This window comes from Montipora capricornis, chromosome 4 (genome assembly GCF_036669925.1).
Source record: "Montipora capricornis isolate CH-2021 chromosome 4, ASM3666992v2, whole genome shotgun sequence".
Classification (NCBI taxonomy): Eukaryota; Metazoa; Cnidaria; class Anthozoa; order Scleractinia; family Acroporidae; genus Montipora; species Montipora capricornis.
In genome coordinates, this window is record NC_090886.1 from 48,768,137 (window position 1) to 48,790,636 (window position 22,500).

Sequence of the window (22,500 nt, forward strand, 5' to 3'; positions counted from 1 at the left end):
CGTTTTTACTCTTTTTCTCGTTGCTCGCTTGTATTTAACAAAGCACCATTCATAATTAATCAGGTTTACTTGCGCAAATTGTCTTTCACAAACCCACAAGTAAGGGAGCGGCCGCGAAGCTGGTTGCCGATTTTTCGGTAAAGCCCCTTTACTGATTGGCCAAAAACTCTCGGCTTTTGATTGGCATCCTGTCAGATTATGAATCCTGGCCATCCAAAATGTCATTAAAGGTGAATTATAGAAGCAAAAAGAATTCCGTCATGAAGGGTTCTTGAACCATCGCCGTACCTTCTTTCTCGAAGCTTATTCCCTTTTTTATTCCTACCTCCAATGTTAGTTATAGCATAATTGTATCTATAATGTGCCCAATTTTCCTCTGGGAAAACGGATTTCCTGCTTGAACAGGGTATTTGACAAAATTTCATGGAGTAGAATATTAGCTTTTTTTCGTCAAAAACACAAGGCGAACGCTCCATCTTTGGCTTGTAAGGGTCCATTGACACCCAAATGCTCGATTATTGTTCAAATTTTATTTGTCAGCTGATAACGAATGCGCGCTTTTTAGTAACTTAGGCGTAAGGCAAACGTCAAATCTTAGTCGACCTTAATTCGTCGAACCTATTAATTTTGAAATAAGCTCATGAATGGTGCGACGTTTGCCGCAATTAAGTTCGATTCAATTTTATTGGTTCGACTCCAGCAATCGACTTGCTAAGTCGGATAATGCGATAGTGGTTTGGCGTTTCAGCAAACGCCGTCCTAAACACGCACTGAGAACAATTCATAAATCTTGCAAGTTACAAAATAATTCATTCAAATGTGATGGACTTCCAAACGTCACAAAAACGCCGACTCTCCCATCTGCCAAACGCTATCCACCCCCCTGACGAGCATGCGCTGTACAAACACAATTTCGCGACCGGGAATGACGAGCTCTCGAGAATCATTGCGGATGGTCTTTCATATACTGGGGTCGAACCAATTAATTTGAGTCGAACTTAATTGCGGCAAACGTCGCACCATTTATGCGCCTTTTTCAAAATTAATAGGTTCGACGAATTAAGTTCGACTAAGATTGGACGTTTGCCCTAGGCCTTAGATTCGCTGGCTTGGCAGCTAAAAGACTTCTGAAAAATAATTTTATTTCAGTTTTAAATTTCAGAGGCATCCGCGAATGTCAGAATTTCTCTATTTGCATGAACATTTCCTATAACTTGTTTACTCAGAATTGACGCATGTTAAACATTTTAACAGGTGGCAATGATTTCACCGTCAAAAAATGACATCCTCGGCTCAGTATACCTGTCTAAAATGTTGTGACGTTCGAGTAAGGCACCTTCCAAATTGATCAACATTCGGTTGGCTCTAAAGTTGTAGCGCCATGAACCCACTTACTATATTGTACAGTCTTTCGATCCATTTCCTCTGCGAAAACGGGGAGAATTTCCGAAGTTGTAAACAATATGTAAAATGGAATAAAAGCTTTGGCATTTTGACAAGACTGGGCAATGGAACTGAACGATGCTTGAATGCCTAAATTATGGCAGCTGAAGCTAGTATTTTCGAAATTATTAATGTGTTATTGCATGACGATTCCTATACAAATTTCCACGACGTTTCAACTATAATGTTCTTCATTAGTTGGTGCGTAATAGGTCAAATGACTTTAATTTGAGCCAAACACGAACTCACTTAACCGTTGGTTGACTGTGCCCTAATTTTACATTAGCTTTGAATATAAAAAATTCAACATTTCTCATATTTTTCAGATCCTGAAATGTTTAATAGTCGATAAAAGAAGCAACTGCAAAATTTCAAGCACGGTATTAAAACGAAAATTAACATGATCTTATAAACTCAAGTCGACGTTTCAGTGACTAGCTATTTAATCATATAGATTACAGCCTTGTTTTCTTCTAATACTACATATCCTGCCTTTATACAACCGTACTCTAGTGCTGTTATGAATTCTGAAAAGAGCACTGGAAGAAAGTAAGAGGTAAAGTTTTTAGCGTCCACATTTTTCGCCATGGAAAGTGGATACATCGCTATCAAATTGTGGCATGCATGACGAATTAATCAGTATTTGTCCATCTCTGATAAAAGCCTCTAATAAGCCTCACTGCTCTGAATCGAACAGTTCTTTTGACAGTTCAATGGTACATGTTTTCATCAGGATAGTACCTCACAACATAGTAGCCTCCAGGGACTCGGTAAAGGTGTTCACTCTTCGAGATGGGGCCTCTGGACAAGCAAAATCTTCTGAAAAGCCAAACTTCGAAAAAAGTAAAGGCGGCTAATGTTCCTATGAAAAACATCTCGCAGAAAACCATGGTTTAGCAAACGGTTTCTCAGTTGTCAGGCCAGTACTCCAAACAGGTGGAAAATAAAGCTCTCTTTGACTCTTAAGCTTTTAAGAATCCACGCTCCGCGTGTGATGCTCTCGAGAGAACGTGTCAGTTATTTGTAATAGGTAAGATTTTACTTTGGTACAGTCAGGCAGTTAGTCGAACCTATTACTACTTGAAATGCATGTTGGGTCAAGGTGTCATGCCATCGGTGTTGGGTAAGCGTTAAGACAATATGCCACCTGAAAGTTAATGGCAAACTGTCCAATGCATGCATTTTCATTAGATACAAAGAATTTTGATCTGAAGCGCCGAGCTTAAAAATCTTGACTTCCATTGTTTCATATCTTCATATGCGATTGTAGGTGGTGTTCTTATTGATAATCCAGTCGTGACATGAACAAAAATCCCGCTATGGAAGGGTTTAGCTAGGTAGGCCTCGACTTCAGTTTTTGTAAAGGGCGAGCTTAAACAGGCAATAGAATAGCGTCTTAGTTCTCTTTGTTCATTGCGTATTTCGCGTGGAGCTTTCTTGCCAATTTGGGGAAAAATGCGACCTTTCGAATAGAAAGTAAACACCACCTCCTGTTGACCTCCCGTACAAATACTTATGCTTGAAATGGCCAAAGCGCTTTTCCGTAAATCTTCAGTCACAATTAACGAAGGGAAGTCATGGGTGTGACAATTTTGAAACCCACCGGTTTATAGTCCAAAGTAATAATTGCTCTATCCTTCACCTGATTTCTCTTTTTCTTTATCTTTGAATGAAAATGTAGAGTTTACTGTTGAAACCAAAAGCAGACTATATTTAGGCCAGTGACCGGCTAAGGACGACACAGATGCTACTGACGAATTCTTTCATCATATAAAAAGCCAGCTATTTTCGCGAAGGAAGTCCGCGGGAGGACCGCCCGTCGAAACTAAATACTGGAGCTGTTGGTTTTCGTGTTTTTCCCACCATCTCAAGGTCTCTTTGGATGGTACATGTTCTTCACTGACAGTTAACTTTGTGAAATAATCGCAACTTCATTGGATGCTTTCCAATATGAACTTAAACGGATAGCTCTGCAAACTTTTTCATTTGAATTGTAGCGTTGTGCGGAGTTAGTGTTCAATGCAATATTTGTGCCGAGAATAGTTCAGGTGAAATAAAATAAGTTTCCCCCTGCAGTCTGTTATTTAAGGGGGATTCTACTGGCATTTTCCCCAAAGGCTCCAAACTGCTCTGGTTCAGAAGGAATACACTTGGCTCGACAAAATCTCCTAACAAGGTAACCGTCCAATAAGGTGAATGCAACTAAAGAACCAATGAAAAAGAACTCGATTAAAACCATGTCTGGGGTTAAGAGTTGTTCTCCGAAAGCTATAGTGAGCTTGACTGTCAGAAGGTTTCGTCTATTTAAGTTTGCCTCTGGTGCAGGGAACGCTAGCATGCATATTTTCTTGTCATGGTCAACCCACCAATGTGCAACAGACCTAAAAGGGCTCTTAGAAGAACAATGAACCACCAGAAAATAATTGCATACAGGAGTACCAGATGACGCAACCAAAAAATATATTTTTGGAAGAGGTTTAATACCATGCCATGGTTAATTAGGTAATAAACTGACTCACCTATTATAGGTGGAGCAGTGTCATACCGCCACGTTTCAAAATTCCGATCTTACTTCTTTGTTTCAGGGAAACTATATCCAGTATGTATCACCATAGTGCAGATTCAACGCGGAGGGTTCCCGTATCATCATAATTAGTCAATGATATGCATGCACATCGCATAAAACTATATGGTTATGGCAAAACACCAAAAACGGAAGCTTACAATATATTCCATCGATTAAAATTATTCAGGCCTTTGACAATGCATTAAGAACCGTTAAGCCTGGTTCTCATATGCCGCCGATGTATCTGCGACGTAGCCGCCGGTATCACCTGGGATACTTCTCAGACGAATGAGAACATGCGCCGCCGGCGCAGAGCTTTACCGCCGGCATGCTTGCGAAGTTGAACTCAAGTCAACTTCGCAGGCATGCTGGTGGTAAAGACTGAGATTGCCAATATTGCCGGCGACTTCTGTTGTCATATCGGAACAGTATCCCAGGCAGTGCCGGCGGCAATATTGCAGGTGCATCGGCGGCATATGAGAACCAGGCTTTAGTTTTAAATGGCGCAACTGGAACTATTTTTCAGGTTATCGTGGTCATGCGTAAGCCTCCCACGAAGGGCTTCTTGGGGCTTCGTTACACGCTCCTCCCCCACAAACACGTGGGAGAGAAGCCCCTAAGAGCGCGGAAGGGCTTTAAGGTGCTGTTGCACTGTGAAATGTTTCGTGCAACTTGTCTCGCAGGGATGGCGCATTTGATCATATTCAGATGTTAATTTGCGCCTAATAAGTAATAAACTATTATTATATGGCGCAGTGGTGAGAGCACTCGGCGTCATGTCTCTGCACCGAGAGGTTTTTCTCCGGGTACAGTGTACTCCGGTTTTCCCCTCTCCTTAAAAAACCTAGATTTGCCTTGATTTCCGTTAATTGTCAATTTCAGTTGACAGTGTCCTCATTTAGAGCTCCAGGGCAAGAACGACTAGACACTTGAATAAAGTTCCTTTCCTTTCCTTTCGCAACGCCATTGCGAGACAAAATGCACGATTCATTGCCTAATGTAACATACTTTGCAACGGCCAAAAAAGCGTTGCGAGATCAGTTGCAGAAACCGTTCGCGGAAAGTAAAATTTAGTTCTACGTTCCGTAAGGGTTGCAACGAATTTTTTAAGTATCGTAATATCTGTCCAAAGCAAAGTTTATTACTGGTATTCTGATTAATGCACCAGAAACGAGTTCACATGACAAAATACCAAAAGTACACAATATACCACGTCTTTATTCTAAATTAAAATTCAGTACCTACTTATATAATAAAGGCCATTTTAAACATGGACCAAAGTAAGTGATAATGCTAATGAATAGTCTGTTGAAAAAGCATTTACATTACAAACATTTTACTTGCAGTTAAATGTTGGTAACAGGGAAAAATGGAACCTTGTCTACCAAAAAATAAAAGCGTCGGACTTTGAGGAGAGACTGTTTCAACATAATTATATTATTTTACTAATTAAACACAAAGCCTAGTTGTAATCATTGAAAGAAATTCTTTCCCCTCGCTTTATTCAGAAAACTGTTCAGTGCTCGTTATTTTTTGTTGATGTCTTCTGTCAAAATACAACTAAAAGGTACTACTTTATCCAATGGCTTCACTTCCGAAGAACTTTGCTAAACCATAATAACTATAGCTTATATAAAACTATTTCAGGAAAAAAAAAAAAGACCCGCTACCGGCCTATGCAATACATGTAATTTAAGTTGACGTCTATCAAGAGCTAATTACATCACAGTTTATCTTTTTGTTTTTCATCCAAATAACTAGTTACAGATGTGCTTTGTTTAAAAAAAAAATGGAGGGACTCTTCAAGCCTCTTTACAAGTCTGGAATGCTGTGGTCCATGCTCTTTTTAACAAGTCCTTCTCCCATGCTACAAAAGAAAACAGTATTGTTATACAGCTGAATTTTTTCCCCCAGCAGCGCGCTCTCTCATTGGTTACTTTGAGGTCACATGACATCTAACAATAAAAATGCCGCCCGCGGGCTACAGTGCAAAATCTATGACGTCAGAGGGTGCACTGTTACCCGCGAATGTTGACCGACGACCGCCGTTGCTGTTTGCCGTTGCACGTTTTTCTTTTTGTGCTATAAAAATTATAACAAATCACTTAATGACTGGTCCCTCAGGAAACAGTTCATTTTGTTTCCCTTGAATCTCAATGTTTCCCTCCGGGAAAGCAAACATTGAGATTCCAATTAGTTTTGTTTTCCCTCGAGTCCTGATGTTTCCCTCGACTTTGTCTCGGGAAACATGAGGACTCTCGGGAAAACAAGACTAACTGTTTCCCTCGGGACCATACATTTAAGTGTATAATATTGAGACTGATAAAACCATTCGCAGTTTGAGTTTGCGTTGATTTGAATGCACCAGTGCTAGTTTGAAACCTTACATACAGGTTTGTTGTTAGCAATGCTGTCAGCTCTGAAGCCAGTATCAACGAAAATGACTGGTGACCTTTACCCCAACACCTCCCCCCTTTCCCCAGGGCTGACAACTTGACAAAAAAAAAGGGGGTAGGGTCGTAGCTCTTGTTGAACACTATATTTCATTGGCTGTATAGAGTCGTACTTCATGTTGTTTTCTGTGCTAAATCCATTGTCATCTTTGTTCGTTCTACATGTATTGTTCTTTTGGCAAATCCTGAAGCCCGTTCAATGAGGTACGACACCACCCCCAAAAAGGCTTAGACAAACATTCAGGTACTGCCCCCCCTCTGACTCAGTATCTTGCCTCATGCAAAACCTCCATTTACAGGTCTAAGATGAAGTCACAGAGAACAGAACTTGCTCCAACACAACTACAACTAAAATAAGCTTCACTCACCATTTCATCATGTGCTCATAAATGAATGTGGGAAGGATTGTCAAAGTAATTGTCTGTCCAGCTTTGTCGAGGATTGCTTTGATGTCATTGTCCTGCGTACACAAAAAGAGAAAACAGCCTGTCAAATCTCTTATAGACAAGATCCTGGAGATTACCAACCCTCTCAAGGGATTACACCCTAACGCACATGTTTAACACAAAGACTCAAAAAGGACTCCACACAATTAATGTTATTTCATACAAATGACTCAACTCCCCATTCTAGCTATTTAAAATACTGAAAGAAATGTATATTTGTACCGGCATCAGAGAGGTCATGGGTTCGCATCCTGTTAAAGCTGTCTAAAAAGTGACAATAATTATTTTCCTTAAATTGTCCAGTCAAGTGGATCACTTCTACCTTTCGTGTATAAACCACACTTTAATTATACATTTCTTTAATTCATCAGTCCTTGCAAAGGAACATGTGAGCCCCGCAAAATGACCTGCTCCCAACTGTGTGGCTTCATACATGTAGCTCAGCTGGTAGATAAGAGCATTACACCAGCATTTCAGAGGTCATGGGTTCAAATCTGTTAAGGCTGCCTGAAATTCTCAGGTGTCTAAAAAGAGACAATAATTACTTAAATTGTCCAGCTAAGCGCTAGGATTACTTGTATCTTTCGATTTAAAATACTGAGAGGGTGCTAGCCGTAAATCCAACTATGTAAGTTCTATTTAATTACATGTATGACATCTTTGTCATAAAAAGACAAAAGGGAGCTTAAGCACATGCGTTTTTGAGACGTGGAAGGCAACTGAAAGTGAGCTGTTTTCCCTTTTAACTTGTCTTCATGCAACCACATTTACAATACCAAGCATCTTTTCTCCATTAGAGATGATTAGTATAAAAATGCAGGAGACACCACTCTCCTGGCACGCAAAATGTTCTCTTCCAGTTGCAGTCTGCATCTCAAAAACTTGTGTGCTTAAGCTCCCTATTATGTTCAAGTTCCCGCTCAAGCCAATTCAATTACCATCCATGTAGCTAAAAGAGGTTAATCCAGTTGAGGACATTTTCCTCGAAACCCTCGTTTCTCACCTTAAGCCCAACAACATTTTGTCCATTAACCTCAGTGAGGTTGTGTTCAGTTAGAAGACCATTCCTGTGTGAGATAAAATTTATCCAAATTAATTTACATTAACTTTCCTGGACTTTCGATCCTTGAGGTAAATATTTTACCACAATTACCCCTCAAGGTTTAACCAATTCATACCTAAAGCAACCCCCAACTGGCGAGTAAAATCGTCTGGTGTGAGATACCGGTATATGTAGAGTAAAATCTATACATTTCACTGTCAGGTAGGGAAGCTTAGTGTTAAAATGCAACCATACAAACCTTGCTGCAGATGTGTCTTTTGCAATCTGGTTAATCTTTCCATTCTTAAAGACAAATCCTACATGGCCAGAACTGTCCTTTTGCAGGACAATGGTTCTTTCAAATGGTCTGAAAAAACAGAAAGCCAAATTCTCAGATTGATCCCTTGTTTTCACCCAGTATCTTTTCCTTTACATTACAAAAAATTAATAAAGACCCATGAAAACTCCCAACTGCTTGTGAAAACAATGTGGAAGTGACAATGTTATGTTGCAGGGTGGTACAGGGCTCGAAATTAACGAAAAAAGCCAGTTGCAATTTTGTGACAAGATACCAAAATTTAGTCGCAATATTCGCAAATTTTAGTCTTGAAATCATTGCACAGCATTGTGTTGTCAGCGGTTTCACAAAACAATATGTGAGCCTGCAATACTTGTGTAAATAAACTGCTGAAAATGGTGAATAATCCAAGGAATGGAAATGGGTACATAACATTGCAGCTAAATTACACTACAATTACAATATCCTCCAATTGAAAGAAAACTCATGGTCAGAAACAAAATTAATTTGTAATTTCTTTATTTATTTTAGCAAAAGTGGCAGCAAAGTGGCAACTGCTCATCCTTTTGTTTTGAAAGAGCGAAGGTGAAAACAACTCGCAAATTTGCGCCTTCTCCAGATATTTTAGTCCCAAAGGGAAAAAAATTAAGTCGGAAATGCACAACTGTACTGGCCGCAATTTCAAGCCCTGTGGTATCTATAATTATGTACTGTATGCTTGCATTACTTCATGTTGCAGTCTTCATGTTACATCATAAGTTTTTATACCTTGCAATAATAAAAGTACACAGTAAATGAAACACACGCCAACCAAGTTGACAATATCAGCTGGTGGGAGGTAGAAGATGCCGCTCAGACTCAACTTGAAAACTCGAGATTTCAAAATTTAATGATCCCTCTGACATATTTACACACAGAAAAACAAAACCAACGTTATTTTTCTAACTTCCAACCTGTCTCTGACAGCAAACACCACTCTCTGAGCTGACGCATTCTTCAAAATCTTCATGACTTTGTCGCTGCTGTAGCCAGCTAAAGTCTCACCATCAATCTGAAGAATTTGGTCACCAAACCTCAATCCACCAAGTGCTGCGGGCGAATCTACATGCACATACTGCACAAACACACCCTTGTTAATGGCACGAACACGCAGACCAACTTTTCCTTTACCATCCTTGCAAAGCACCACTTCGCGGACACCTTGCTTGATCTCAGCACGACGGACTCCAAAGTTATTGTCGCCTGTCACTGGAGCAACCATTCCACTTGTCTGAGGTACAACTACAGCCCTTTGAGCGATGGGGACTACTGCAGTAGTCTAAAAAAAACAAACAATAATTTCTGTTTACCAAGGTACCTTGCATACCACTTCTACATGTAGGCTGGGTTGTAAGGATTTGTGAGCCATAAGAGTTGGATACTAAATTAAACGCAGAGACTTCTGGATGTCTCATGCACCCAGCCCACATTAATAGTGATACAGGCATTTTATTACGATCCATAACTTACATAACCAGGCACATGCTGCCTGACGGCATCCTCTGAGACACTCATTCCCATGTAATCAACAAGTGACGGGTACAAACTACTACTGACACTCGGAGCAACTGCAGGTGGAGCCCCAGGCTGTGGCTTGAATAAACAACAATAAGAAGTCAAAGATATAGTAATGTGTTATTTTATCTCTGAAGATCAAAGTGTTTTGAATTCTTAAAAATAGACTTCTGTACCCTGAGGGATGGTTTTAGAAAATGAACCGCCACTATTCCTTAGTTCAAGAAGACAAAAACCTGAGGGACGGTTTTAGAAAATGAACCGCCACTATTCCTTAGTTCAAGAAGACAAAAATTATAAATAAATAATAATACAGTATAATAGACCAATTGGGCTAACTCAATGATTGTTTTAACCATTTCAAATCCTTTGGGAACAAAATGTTTTATTCCACGTATTTCCATCTCATTGAAATGAGAATGCTACATTATCACCCAAATGCAATACACAGAGAATCTTTTTGCAAAGAGATGTGAATTGGGTACAACATTGAGTTAGCCAAACAGTGATATTCCTGTTTCTAAACAATTCTTTTGATATTTAAATTTTGCTAACCACAGAACAAAAGAACCTTTGTTTCAACAGCCAATAGATCTCTGGTTGGCACATTAATTAATGACAATAGGTGATGTGAAGGTGAATATTGCTATTGGTCTATTGATCACCTCCAGAAGCACATGACCTTAAAGTATAGAACTTGCAACTCTTTTCCTTGGAACAACGGTGGGGATTTTAGGACACCCATTTTATGCCCAAATATGGAAAAAAAGGAGATTGCAGCAGCATGAGCAGGAAAATGCGAGAGCTACGTCACACATCCAAATAAGGACAATTTTAAACTCAAAAAACTCCAGCTCTGAATGTGTGGTTCCAGAAAATATCCATACCCAAAATGTATAAGATATACACTCAAACTATTGTAGCGTCAACTTACAGTACTTTTTTGGATTTTTGAAAGAAAACTTCTTTCAATTGAACAAAGAAAAGGTCAGTTGCCATGACATTATTAAAGTGTTAAATAAGCTCAGTTGTTAGTTTGAACTTTTCAACGTGCCTGTGAATACGTCTCGAATTTCCACGGCTGTTTTTCGGAGAGTGAAATTTTTATTACAGCTCTAAGTCGATCAAAATAAATAAATTAAGTCTCTTGGAATTTCCAAGGGGTATCGGGGACCAAGAGGAAAAATAATGGGAATTCCAGGGGGTGGGGGGAGTAACATGAAGCCCTCTGCAACAGAAAATCCAGTGAGGACGGGGGTCAAACTGGAAAAAACCCTCCGTGTGGGGGGGAGGGGGGGGGGTTTGGATATTTTCTGGAACCACACGCTTCAAGGTCATGAGTTTCTACATGTACATGTATACACAATTGAAAGTTCAAACTGTATATCTTTTCAACACAAAAAATGGATGTCGTTAATAGCTTGTTCATGAACTACCAACAACAACGGACGAATTATATATACCACACGGTGAAAATCGGCTGTTTCAAGTCTTGATAAATTATCAACCACTTTACATGTAATTCGGACGACGATTTCAGACCATATGATTTCAAAATCCATCTTTACTCTATTATTCATCCATTCACTTACTGCATAGCCAAGAGCTGGCTGTTGTGCACTGGCTTGCCTGGCCTACAGGGAAAACAATGACTGGTTACTGTTAAACATCTAAAAAATGTGTGCACAATCCTAGAAAATCTTACACCTAGTGTGTTAAGTACATACGAGTCTGAAAGGGGACAAATTTCGACTTAAACATTGCGGCTTATAAATCACAAAAGCAATATTAAATGCCAAAAAGAGACTTTCGTCTAGGTAGAAGCTTAACCTCAATGGAGACGAGAATAATATTATTATTATAATTATTAAAGCAGCACGTACTTGCTGGCAGCTGGGAAATATGAAGACAACAACTGCAGAAATAAAAATACCTGCGCTTGGGCCATTTGATCGACTTTCATATCTTCCAGGGAAGGATACAAAGACATGCTGAAGTATTTCTAAACGAATACCCACAAATTTGAAAATAGAAAAGAGTATTCCTTAGTGGCTACGAACGAGGAACTGAAATGGTTGCTTGCGAATTTCTCTGTTTGGAACATTGACGTCACCTTAAATCACATGATTTCAGGCATTCAGTACGTAACCTTACGTAGTCTCCTCAAAAAGGAAAGTATCGTGACAATGGAAAATTATCGATTGTCATCGTCATAGCCGAAGTTAGTACGACACGCCGACGACTTTTGGCGGGAAGGATTATTTGCAGTTTATGAATGGAAATGGCTGTGCCTGTCGGAAATGGCCGCTATTGTAAACTTTTCTCAGGAGCTTCACAGCCAAAGCGATTGCTTATTGATGACATCAGTGAGCCTGGATTGCTGACAGAAGAGTATATTCAAGGTAACTTCGAGGATCTAGTTTGTACCTGACACGGAGTTTTGTTGGGTTCTGCAATTGTAACTTATGTACATTTCTCACATATTGCCCATTTCTTGTGAGCTATTAGTCACGAGTATAAAATATTGAATTAACGAACTGGAATTAAAAGGCAAAAATACATTCTTCGCAGGTGGAAAACAATAGACTTTGCGTCCCCAAGGCCACCTTCTCGCGGCCGTCTGACCAGAAGCATTTGATGGAGTGGAAAACGAAAATTTAAAATATTTGAGATGAGCGTTTGGCCTTCGTCAGCAAGGCCGTAGCTAGAAATTTTTGACTGGGGAAGGGGCAAAGAAGTAGTGTATTGCTAACTAATAGATTAGTCTATGATGCCTCCAAATGGATTGCTCTCAAAAATATCGTTATTAATCAAAACAAGGGAATCGGCTGTGAAAAGTTTCAAAGGTAATATCAGTAAAGTCCAAACTATATGCCCAACACTCAAGAAAGAGACTACATTAATTTTTCGTTCGAATATTTTTTTTTCGGGGAGGGGGTGGGGGGCAACTGTTCCCCTTGCCACTTCGCTAGCTATGGCCATGGTCAGAGCTACAATGTATTTATTGAGGAAAAGACCTTATTTGCTTGTACATTTTGTTTTCCCAATACATATCATGTGATAATACTCAGGAGATTTGATCCTTTGTCTGGTTCATTAAAGGCCCATCGTCAACCGACAGGCACTGTGTGCCGTGGAACGTTTTTCATTATGAAAATCCCCTCAAAGTTGAAATTCATCCAATCAGATCGCTACAATGAGCAATGCGAATTTCCATAATAAAAACAAAAACTTTTGAAAAGCCTGTCAGTTGAAGGTGGGCCTTTAACCCTTTGACATCCAAACTGCCCTAAACCGGCCAGACTTAGTATTTTACTGTCTAACGCCAGACGATTTTACTTGTCAATGGGGGACCCCTGGGAGTCAGTGGTTTAAAAGAGTGCATGCAAGCATGAATATGTCTGCATGCACTCTTTTTAACCCATTCACCCCCAAAGCGGCCTAACCCGGCCATACTTAGTATTTTACTCTGTCTAACGCTAGACGATTTTACTTGTCAATGAACAAAATGAAGGACCAAATCTCCTGAGTATCGTCATACATGTATGATATGAACTGGGAAAACAAAATGGACAAGCAAATGAGGTCTATTGTTCATGGATGATGGAAATCCTCGACCTAGGTAAATGACCTGGTTCCCTGGAAGTTCTATAGGCTCAATGGGTAGAGCATCCGACCGGTGTTATGGAGGTTGTAAGTTTGAATCGTGCCTCAGACTCTGATTTTCAGTTGTCCTTTCGTCCAAGCAACTTGTATCACAAGGTCTATTGTGGGCCAGTGGTTTGGGTAGGAGATGGAAGAGGTTTGCCATTGGACGAGAACACTTTTCATTCAATTAATTAATTAATTAATTTGTGCATTCATGCCACAATGATTTCACCAATAGCAAAGCTCCTCCATAAATCACTTCAACAACCCACATTATTCCTAGATTTTCTTTTACAAAGGGCTACTGCTTGAAATGTCAACTCACGAATGTTTCTTATGGTAGTTAATTTTACCTTAATCAACTTGTTTTTATAGAACCAAATTTTACCGTGAAATACCCGACCACTACGTGCATGCTATTTAATAAGAAAAATGTCTAGTATTCTACCTCATTCTCTCAAGAATGCTGCTTAATGCCAATAATTGAATAAGATCTGTTGCCAAACATTATATTTTGTTAGTATAAACACACAGGTGATTATACAAAATCGCGCGCTCTCATTGGCTCGCTATCTCGGATTATCAGCTGATAATCACCTTGACGGACAAAATGGCTGCCAGTAGTCGTTTTGCCACTGTAAGTGAAGATGATTTCGCGTTGAAATGTTTTTTTTTCTATTTTTTGAAATAATCACCTGTGCTTTTATGCTAAAACAATTATTCGCCTCAGGCTCAGTGATTATCGGTGAATATTCGCCGATAATCACTTCGCCTTCGACGAATAGTTGTTAATTATTTATAAGTGAAAAGACCACTGAAAAGGACTCCTTCATTCAATTCACATCTACCCTTAGTTTTTATACCTCTCCCACCCAAGAAATGTTGTTTAGCCTTTCCTTTCTAAGAGTAACACTGATAGATTTTACTCTATCTAATGCCAGATGATTTTACTTGTTAGTGTTGGCAGTCTCAGAGCTAAAAGAGCTAACAACATCCAAGTCCACTTAGAAACTGTCCTCTTTAAAGTGCCACTGTGATCAATGCAAAAAATCAATATTCTTATAAATTATTTCTTTGAATTTCAAAACTATGTTAACTAAACACTAGACGACGAAAGTTTTAAGTCTTGATTTAAAAAAGACACCTGTTTGTTTCAACTGGAATTTTCTTGTTAATGGTCTGCTATTACTAGCTTTAAGATCTTGAGAGAGCTGGAGGAGAAAATAATGACGTAAAAGGCTCACTAGTTTAACAATGCAAAGCATGTGTATGCCGCAGAATTAATAAGCAGCACAGGAATTTTGGACTTTCACACTTTTTAACTCGCATCTTGCATTGTATAATAAGCTGCATTCACACACTGAAATTTTAATCTAGTGAGCCTTTGATGTCACTTTTCTCTTGATCCAACCCTCTGAGGTCCGTGTGGTCAGTTTTGAACGTGAGTAATGGTGGACCGTGAGAACAGCCTTTCGATAAAAATCAAAGCTCAAAATTTTGCCAGTCAGGTGTTCAGCAAACACACTTTCAAAATCTGAAGAAAAAAAAAATGAAGTGATTTTTTTTTTATCACAGGGGCACTTTAACTGACCGAGACAAATTTTACTCACTCCAGATGACTCTACTTGTTGCTGCGGGCCTTTTCAGTGGAGAAAGGGTTAAACTACGTTAAATTCATCAGGCTTTGAAGGTGGTGGTTTTTTTTAATCTTTGCACAGAGCATTGGCACAGTAAGATTTGTTTTATTTTTACCTTTGATCAAGGTATTGTTGCAAGAGTCTTCCCCATAAAAGAGTCACCAAGATATGGCAAACTTTGCAAAGTTGTGTTAAGTGAGGACTTGGAAGATGCACCAATGTCTAAACAATTAGCTGCCGTCATCAATGTTTTCCTGTTGGGTGAATTGGCAAATGAAGGTAGTAAAATCTGCCAAGGTGATCGAGTCGTCTTGTCACATGTTATTGCAGAGTGTTCACCTACAGATGAACATCATTTTCAGCTTGTTGCTTGGAGGGAGAAATCTCCTGTATCCATTTGGGTTATCAGTAAAAATGGAAAGGTCATGGCTAACAAGGTGGATAGCATCACAATGTTGCCTGTGTCATTAGATTCTGAGGAAAATCTCAAAGCTTGTGATACTTGCCTTGACAATAATGTTGAAGAAGAAAATGACATTTTTGAATCACATGATAACAATGACTTCTATGATGAACACATTGTCTGCACTCGAAAACTGAAGGGTGGTGGCAAGCAAAGGGGAAAATTTCAACTTGGACCAAGAGGAGTGACTCCATCTCATGCCGACAGAACTGTTAATAACTTGGTCTTGTTAAAGGAGACTGACACTGACAAAATCAAAAATGGTAGCAATGCACCAGCTGCAGAAACAGGTGTGGAGAGAGTAAGTGTGACTTCTGAAAGGCCTGTCACGAATGGCATTGGAAGCATAGAAGTTGAAACGAGCACACAGGCAATGTCTTTGTTGCGAACACCTACTCGTGATGGCAAAGGACAATCTCTAAGTCTCCGTATTCAAAATGCAAGTCCAACACCTGAACATCCATCAAATGTACAATGCGCCCATATTGAACTTACTCCATCTGGAGTTACGACAAGGGTCTGGAATGACCAGAGCAGTTTCCACCCTAGTCAAGAGACAGATTCTTGTCAGGTTAGTGCAGTGGAAAGGGATTCGCCTCATGTGCTGTCTCCAGCAAGGCAAGGTCCCAGTCATTCACCTGTAGTGGAAAGACAGGTTGGAGAAAACAATGAGCAGATGCCAGGTATGATGTTTATGAATAATTGCCAACTACAGATTGAATTGTAATCATAACATGCCATTGTCTTCAACTGTGGATCTTTCAAGGTGTAATGTTCCTGTGGAAAAGATAATAGGGACCTTTAGATCCTAGGACGAGAACGAGTATGAGTTTTGACTACCCGTTTTAAGCGAAAATACTTTGAAAATTTATAACCCGTATGATTAATCTTACTCTTTGATAGCAGTATAGGTTGCTCAGTTATTCTTATTGCTGGTAGCTGAGCCTTTTTACTGATCGAAAAATGCCAAAACTGCTACCTTGTTGTTGACTTGTTTTGACTCGACGACATTTTTCAAAGCCTCGTACTAAAATGATGACGGTATGACGTTTTTCCAGCCAAAATGATGCTGGTTTGTGCGTGCTCACTGTTGTTCTATAAAAAAATCTCATACTCGTAGTCATTCTCGTCCTAAAATCTAAAGCTCTCTAATATGCTAGTTGCTTGGTTACAGGCAAAAGGGCAACTGAAAAATCAGAGTCCTTAGAGGCAGGATTTTAACATACGACATCCATAATGCTGGTTGCACGTTCTTCCTGGTGTTACCTAAGTTGTAGGTTTGAATGCTGCCTACAATAGGACTCTAATATTTTGGTTGACCTTTCGCTTGCAGCCAAGAAACTAGCTCATTATAAATGTCTTCATTGCACAGCTGTTAAACACTCTTATAGTTTTGGACATTTTGTTGGGTAGAATTAAACCATACAAACACAAAACACAGGGACCAGCAACTTCTACTGAAAACTTTTGCGACAATTACTCTCTTATGAGGTTGCTTTGGTGATTATTAGGTCTTATAATAGTAAGCTCAGTTACTGTTGTTTTCAAAGAATATCAGTGTTTGGCTAAAGGAAGCATTTGACATTCATGGGAAACAATGGAATCTAATGAAACATGCTGGTCTGGTATGGATGCTTCAGCGAGTATTCTGTATATCTTTTAATCCTTTTTTATGTTCTAGTACCATTTTACAGCTTTATGTCTTCCTTGACGAGATACATGTACAGTAGTAATTTGAAACAATGTAAATACATGTATATTAATTAAACTGGTAACTATTGCACTACTGTTTCACCCGACTCAATTAGCATATAAATTACATGATTGTAGTGTATAAAGAAAATAATGTTGTTGTTGTTATACTTTGACATAAATGTTTGTTTCACGATGTTGTCGCTTGTGCCGTAGATTGAGACGATTAAGCTGCATACTGCTAGTCTTCTTCAGGTAATGAGGTCGGCTACTTACATGTCACTTTATAAAGCAGGATGCTCTACAATGATTGTAACAGTTTTCCACCACTTTGATTGGTTTTCTTCTATTCTTGTTGTTTGGTTGAACTGTTGCATTGGTTGTCTGCTACCATACAGCTCTGACTGCTGTTGTTGTTTTTCTTGACTGTTGGCATAACTATGCTTCTGGAAGTCTCATGTGAATTGCTTCTTTGACCCTGCACATGTGCCATCATGGTTCATGAGGTGATGGGTAACCAGTCAACCTCATCTCCTTAACCCTTTGATTTCCAAACCGGCCTAAACCGGCCAGACTTTGTATTTTATTTTGTCTAACGCCAGATGATTTTACTTGTCAATGGGGAACCTCTGGGAGTCAATGGGTTAAGAAGGCTAGTAGTATGTAGTCAAAATTTTGTGAAGCACACCGCAAGTAATGACAAATGATAATACTGCGAGACAAATGATAATACTTTAAGTGTATTGCACTTCACCACTGTAAAACAACAAACCTATTTTGTGAAATGAGAAACAATTTTTGTCAAGAGGTGTTGGGACACTTCCAGTCGTTGATGTTCTCAATCAGTCGTCACCAATAACTTGCCAGGTCCTCTTCCCGCATTCCTTCCTGGGAATTTTGGCTCCTTCTGGGTGCAACGGATCAACCTGTAGAATCAAAATTAAATAGGGAATGGGTGTTGTCCAAGAGTTTCATAGCATGTATCATCATTGATGAAATGCAAGAGGTGGAAAAATTGTTCTGCTTTAGCAAGGTGTTATAATGGCTTTTAAAGAAGATTGTAGTCTCGTGATGGGCCATTCGATCCTTAATTTTTTATCATTCACAACAAAGACAAGAAGGGAGGAATGTTCTCATTGAAGTGTTTTGCCTAGCGTTTTGTAAATTTTATCATTTGAGTATTCGTAGCTATTTTGTTTTTGGAATCTCTCTCTTTCACAAGGCCAGCAATTTCCACAGAAACCATCTTGTCAGGACCATATGGCAACGCATGTAGGAGTGACGTTTTTGAAGGGCAAAAAAATAGAAAAGAACTCTGACAGTCGAAAGACGTAATCACTGCAATAGTCAGTCAATTTTTTGCAGGGAAACATTGCAATATTATGCATTGTTTTCCCTCTTGGTAAAAACAAGTTTTATGTTAAGAAGTTATGTTACCAATGGTTGTACACAGTTGTGGAAAAAATCCTAGTCTTATATAAGGAGAACCGGTAAATATATTAGCCATACATTTCCATGATTTCCCACAGTGTCCGCATTTTGCTGTGTTCAAAGATTATTGAACACTGTAAATTAAATGTATGTTTAAATTTCTGATTAAAGGTGGCAATCTCCCCAGACAGCTCAGTGAAGACAGTACTTTGCCAATAGATGACCAAGACCAATTGCCGTCTCCGGCTTCAAACAAGGCACTATCAACTTGTTCCTGCCAAAGTCAACTAAGTGTTTTGAAAGGGTTAGTGCTTCATAGGAGCAATGTTAGCACGTTGATGTTACGAATAAAATTGGATGATATAAATGCACTACCCCTCTTTACGTCTGTCTTTTCCTGTGACCCAGTGGTTAGGGCACTTGCCTTGAGATCTGGTTATCCCGGGTTCAAGACCGGCTCTGACCACTAGTTGAATTTGATCGGGGTAGTCCCTGGACTTGTAAATAGCACTTGTAACAGCTGCACTTGTAAATAGCCAACTGGTTTGTCTCCGACTAGTCAGGATTCTTAACAGTTGTTCTTGTTATTTTGTTCCGTTGTTTCATTGTCTTTCATTGGCCCTGAAAAGCCCCTATGGGGAGCGATCAATTAAGTATGTATTGTATTATCTGCATCCCCATAGACTGTTGTGTTATTTTTCTCTTTTTTAGGGCTAGTCCACTCATTAGGACGCAAGAGGCAGACTTAACCCCAAAATCCAGTATAAGTAGCTTGATACCCAAGGACTACACGCCGGCAGCAAGTCTCTTGTCTTGCGAAAAAGGTGAATGGACAAATTTTGTAGTAAATGGTATACACCTTGAGTGTAAGAGGCTAATTTCCTCTTCAAAAGGCTATTTCACTGAAGTGTTGTCATTGAAACATCAACATTTTTAAAGTTTGCATTGCATCCAAAACAGCAGTTTTTAGTGACCTTATGGGAAAAAATTTTTTTTCTTCGTAGTCAAGTCAGTAAGTCTTTGTTCTTGGAAGAGGAAAAAGTATGTTTAAAATTGTTGATGCAAAAGTCAGCCGTACAAAGCATATTCCTTTATTATTTTATCAGGCTCGGCTTACGAACTCTACTGCCTTTGATTGATCAACATGGCCGCTGAGTGACAAAGGTCCATGTGGCCCGAGTTCGATTCCCAGACTTTGCGTCATGTGTGGGTTGAGTTTGTTGGCTCTCTACTTAGTCTCTTTCGCAGCCGTTTTTTGGATGTCACGCAACGCTCCGCACATAAACATTGCGTGACATCCAAAGAAACGACTGCGAAGGAGACTACTCTCTACTCTGCTTCTAAAGGTTTTTCTCCGGGTACTCTGGTTTTCCCTTCTCCTCAAAAACCAGCCAGCGATTTGATTTTAGTTGTTTGTTTTGATTCCTATACAGTGTCCTCAACTAGTGCCCCAACGCTAAATACAGTTGATACCCCGTTTACACGAGCAATTTTTATGTGACAATTTTTGTGACAATTTTTATTTGCTCGTGTAGACGAGGACATTTGGCCAATTTTTATGTGACAACTGTATTTGCTGAAAAGCTGGCGTGTTAGCTTTTATGTGACAAATAAAAGTTGTCAACTACGAAAAATTGCTCGTGTAGACGACTGGTCAAATAAAATGTGGCAAATTCATGCCTCTCAGTGAGCGCATTTAAGAATGACCAGGCAAACTCGCCTTGACTCGCCTTGTTTCTGCTGTCCAAAGGCATTGCTGACCCACTTAACTGCGAATTGTCGACAATTATTTGTTGTGCTATCCACACGATCAAATATATTTGCCACCTAAAATTGTCCCATAAAAAATTGCTCGTGTAAACGGGGCTTAAATTAATAAAGTTCATATTCCTATATTGCGCTTATACTATAGTAAGTGCACTTTCTCATACCACAGGAACTCTGTATTTAGCAATAGCATTTTGTTGAAATTTGTCTATTTCTTTTCTTTTTTCAGTCTCTTTAGGTGGTGTAAAAAGGTCTCCTTCCGAACAACATGCTCATGATCCAAAACGAGGGCGCAAATCTGTGAGCCCTGAACCAGGTCCCCTCTGCCAGGCCCCGTCTTCTGACTGCGGGGGAAGTAGCCTTGCTCTTCCCGTCACCAAGACGTCGCAGCCATCGGCAGGTTACTCTGTTCCCCCTGGCTATACCACTTTAGCGAATCTGCAACCAGATACAACAATTAACATTTACGGAGTAGTGAAGCTGTTGAAACCGGCCTGGAAATGTCGCGGCACTGATATGTGTTCAGTGTTGGTGTTGATGGATCCCACTGTGGCTGAATCGGGTGGGCTCGAGTGCGTCTCGTTCCAACCGAGCGTGTCCCGATTGCCTAATGTCCAGAAGGTCGGAGACATTGTACGGCTTCACCGTATCAAGATAACTCAGTACCAGGGAAGACTACAAGCCAAATCTTCACGTGGTTTTGCAGCGGTCGTGTTTGACCGAGAGGTGGATCTACCAGTAACCGCTGAAATGGCAAGAGTATCAAGCTCTACTTTCACTTTAACTCAAAGTGATAAAGACACCGTGGAGAGCTTAAAACGTTGGTGTGAAAGCCACCCTCTTCTCTTTCCTCCTCCCAACTTTTTAACCGTGTCCCAGATATCCCCAGATTCTTACTTCGATTTGGTATGCCAGGTTCTGGGTATGGCGTTGCATCATACGATTGATTGCGTTGTCCTGTTTGTGACGGATGGTACTCAACCGAGGCATGACATTCGAAAATGTGAGGGTGATGACTATAGCATTGTGGAACCTCTCAGCAACCACGCAGTGGAAGACAGGGACGTGGTTTCTGTGTTTTTGTATGGATCTCACGCAGAGGTTGCCCGACTTCTGGCGAAGAAAGGAGAATACCTTATCTTGCATAATGTGCACTCTCAGGTACTGAAGCCTGGTGGGCCTGTTTGCAGCGTCCTTGATGTCGTGAGACCGTTCTTGGAGTTTTGTGTGCATAGGGGTACTGCTTTTGGACGTGGGTTGACTGTGCTGTCTACCGATTCACCGGAAGTGAAGCAGTTGAAGAGAAACCAAGGCGGAAACGGTCATCTCTAAAGCTTAATAAAGCAAATAATGGTTCTATTGTTGATTTTGAATCGTAAAATGTGTAAATTTAACTCCCGGTAAAAAAGGACAGACTTATAACTTCACTACTGTGTCGAATTCATAAGATTCCCCGGTAAAGTATCCGTCCAGGGATCGTGTCGTGTTACGTTACCTAAGACGGTTTTCAAATCACCATTTTAGTGTTAATGTAATTCCTTCTCCCCAGGAAAATTTCACGTTGTTTGGTTTGTCGTAACTCTCAACAATAAAATTCATTTATTTTGTATTCATTTTAATCAGTTGAAGAAACCAGAATCAAGACCACGTGATCTCGATTAAAGCAACTTCGTTCCCAGGGTCTCTCATTTTCACGACAAGATGAGAGACCCTGGGAACGACCCGCTTGATATGGATTATGGGAAATGGTCATAATGAGCTTCCGATTTTTTAGAAGACAGGGAATGTCGATCAACCCGTCACCAAACTTCTTGACCACCACACCGCTAGCTGCTCAAGGACAATATTTTGAACACTGTTTGATAATGCTGCATTATCCCTGGGAAACAAACAATATTAAACCATAGTTACGGTTAGGGTTAGGGTTTAGCTAAACCATAGTTAATAGATTAAACACTGCAAAAGGTTGGTTACCAAACTTCACGACAAAGCTAAACATTTTAAAATCAAAGCTGAGGCCTAATTATTCTTCAACGATATTCTCTGCTGGGAGACGTAAA

At 39.8% G+C, this 22,500-nt stretch overlaps 2 protein-coding genes and 1 long non-coding RNA gene across 3 annotated transcripts; 2 read left to right on the forward strand and 1 right to left on the reverse strand.

The window, feature by feature from the left end:
- Nucleotides 1-1,247: 1,247 nt before the first annotated feature.
- LOC138047229 (uncharacterized) lies at nucleotides 1,248-5,877 on the forward strand. The gene is made up of 2 exons (XR_011131810.1): nucleotides 1,248-2,780; nucleotides 3,125-5,877. It is a non-coding gene; the product is annotated as an uncharacterized lncRNA (long non-coding RNA).
- LOC138047228 (syntenin-1-like) lies at nucleotides 5,208-11,927 on the reverse strand. The gene is made up of 8 exons (XM_068893980.1): nucleotides 11,736-11,927; nucleotides 11,395-11,436; nucleotides 9,758-9,880; nucleotides 9,202-9,566; nucleotides 8,210-8,317; nucleotides 7,912-7,975; nucleotides 6,831-6,922; nucleotides 5,208-5,876 (listed from the first exon to the last, which is right to left on the reverse strand). The coding sequence occupies exons 1-8, from the start codon at nucleotides 11,790-11,792 to the stop codon at nucleotides 5,822-5,824; spliced, it is 906 nt and encodes a 301-aa protein (XP_068750081.1). The 5' UTR covers nucleotides 11,793-11,927; the 3' UTR covers nucleotides 5,208-5,821.
- Nucleotides 11,928-12,047: 120 nt separating this feature from the next.
- LOC138047227 (uncharacterized) lies at nucleotides 12,048-22,046 on the forward strand. The gene is made up of 5 exons (XM_068893979.1): nucleotides 12,048-12,204; nucleotides 15,214-16,233; nucleotides 18,845-18,977; nucleotides 19,385-19,497; nucleotides 20,670-22,046. Exons 1-5 carry the CDS (start codon nucleotides 12,078-12,080, stop codon nucleotides 21,770-21,772), a joined length of 2,496 nt encoding a protein of 831 aa, XP_068750080.1. The 5' UTR covers nucleotides 12,048-12,077; the 3' UTR covers nucleotides 21,773-22,046.
- Nucleotides 22,047-22,500: the final 454 nt, after the last annotated feature.

Coding starts and splice junctions, on each gene's coding strand:
- LOC138047228 (XM_068893980.1), bottom strand. CDS start 11,792: ATGTCTTTGTATCCTTCCCTGGAAGATATGAAAGTCGATCAAATGGCC. Junction 7,976..8,209: donor AAAGACACATCTGCAGCAAG/GTTTGTATGGTT, acceptor TATCTCACACAG/GAATGGTCTTCTAACTGAAC. Junction 5,877..6,830: donor TATGAGCACATGATGAAATG/GTGAGTGAAGCT, acceptor TTTCTTTTGTAG/CATGGGAGAAGGACTTGTTA.
- LOC138047227 (XM_068893979.1), top strand. CDS start 12,078: ATGGAAATGGCTGTGCCTGTCGGAAATGGCCGCTATTGTAAACTTTTC. Junction 16,234..18,844: donor AAACAATGAGCAGATGCCAG/GTATGATGTTTA, acceptor TTCTGATTAAAG/GTGGCAATCTCCCCAGACAG. Junction 18,978..19,384: donor CAACTAAGTGTTTTGAAAGG/GTTAGTGCTTCA, acceptor TCTCTTTTTTAG/GGCTAGTCCACTCATTAGGA.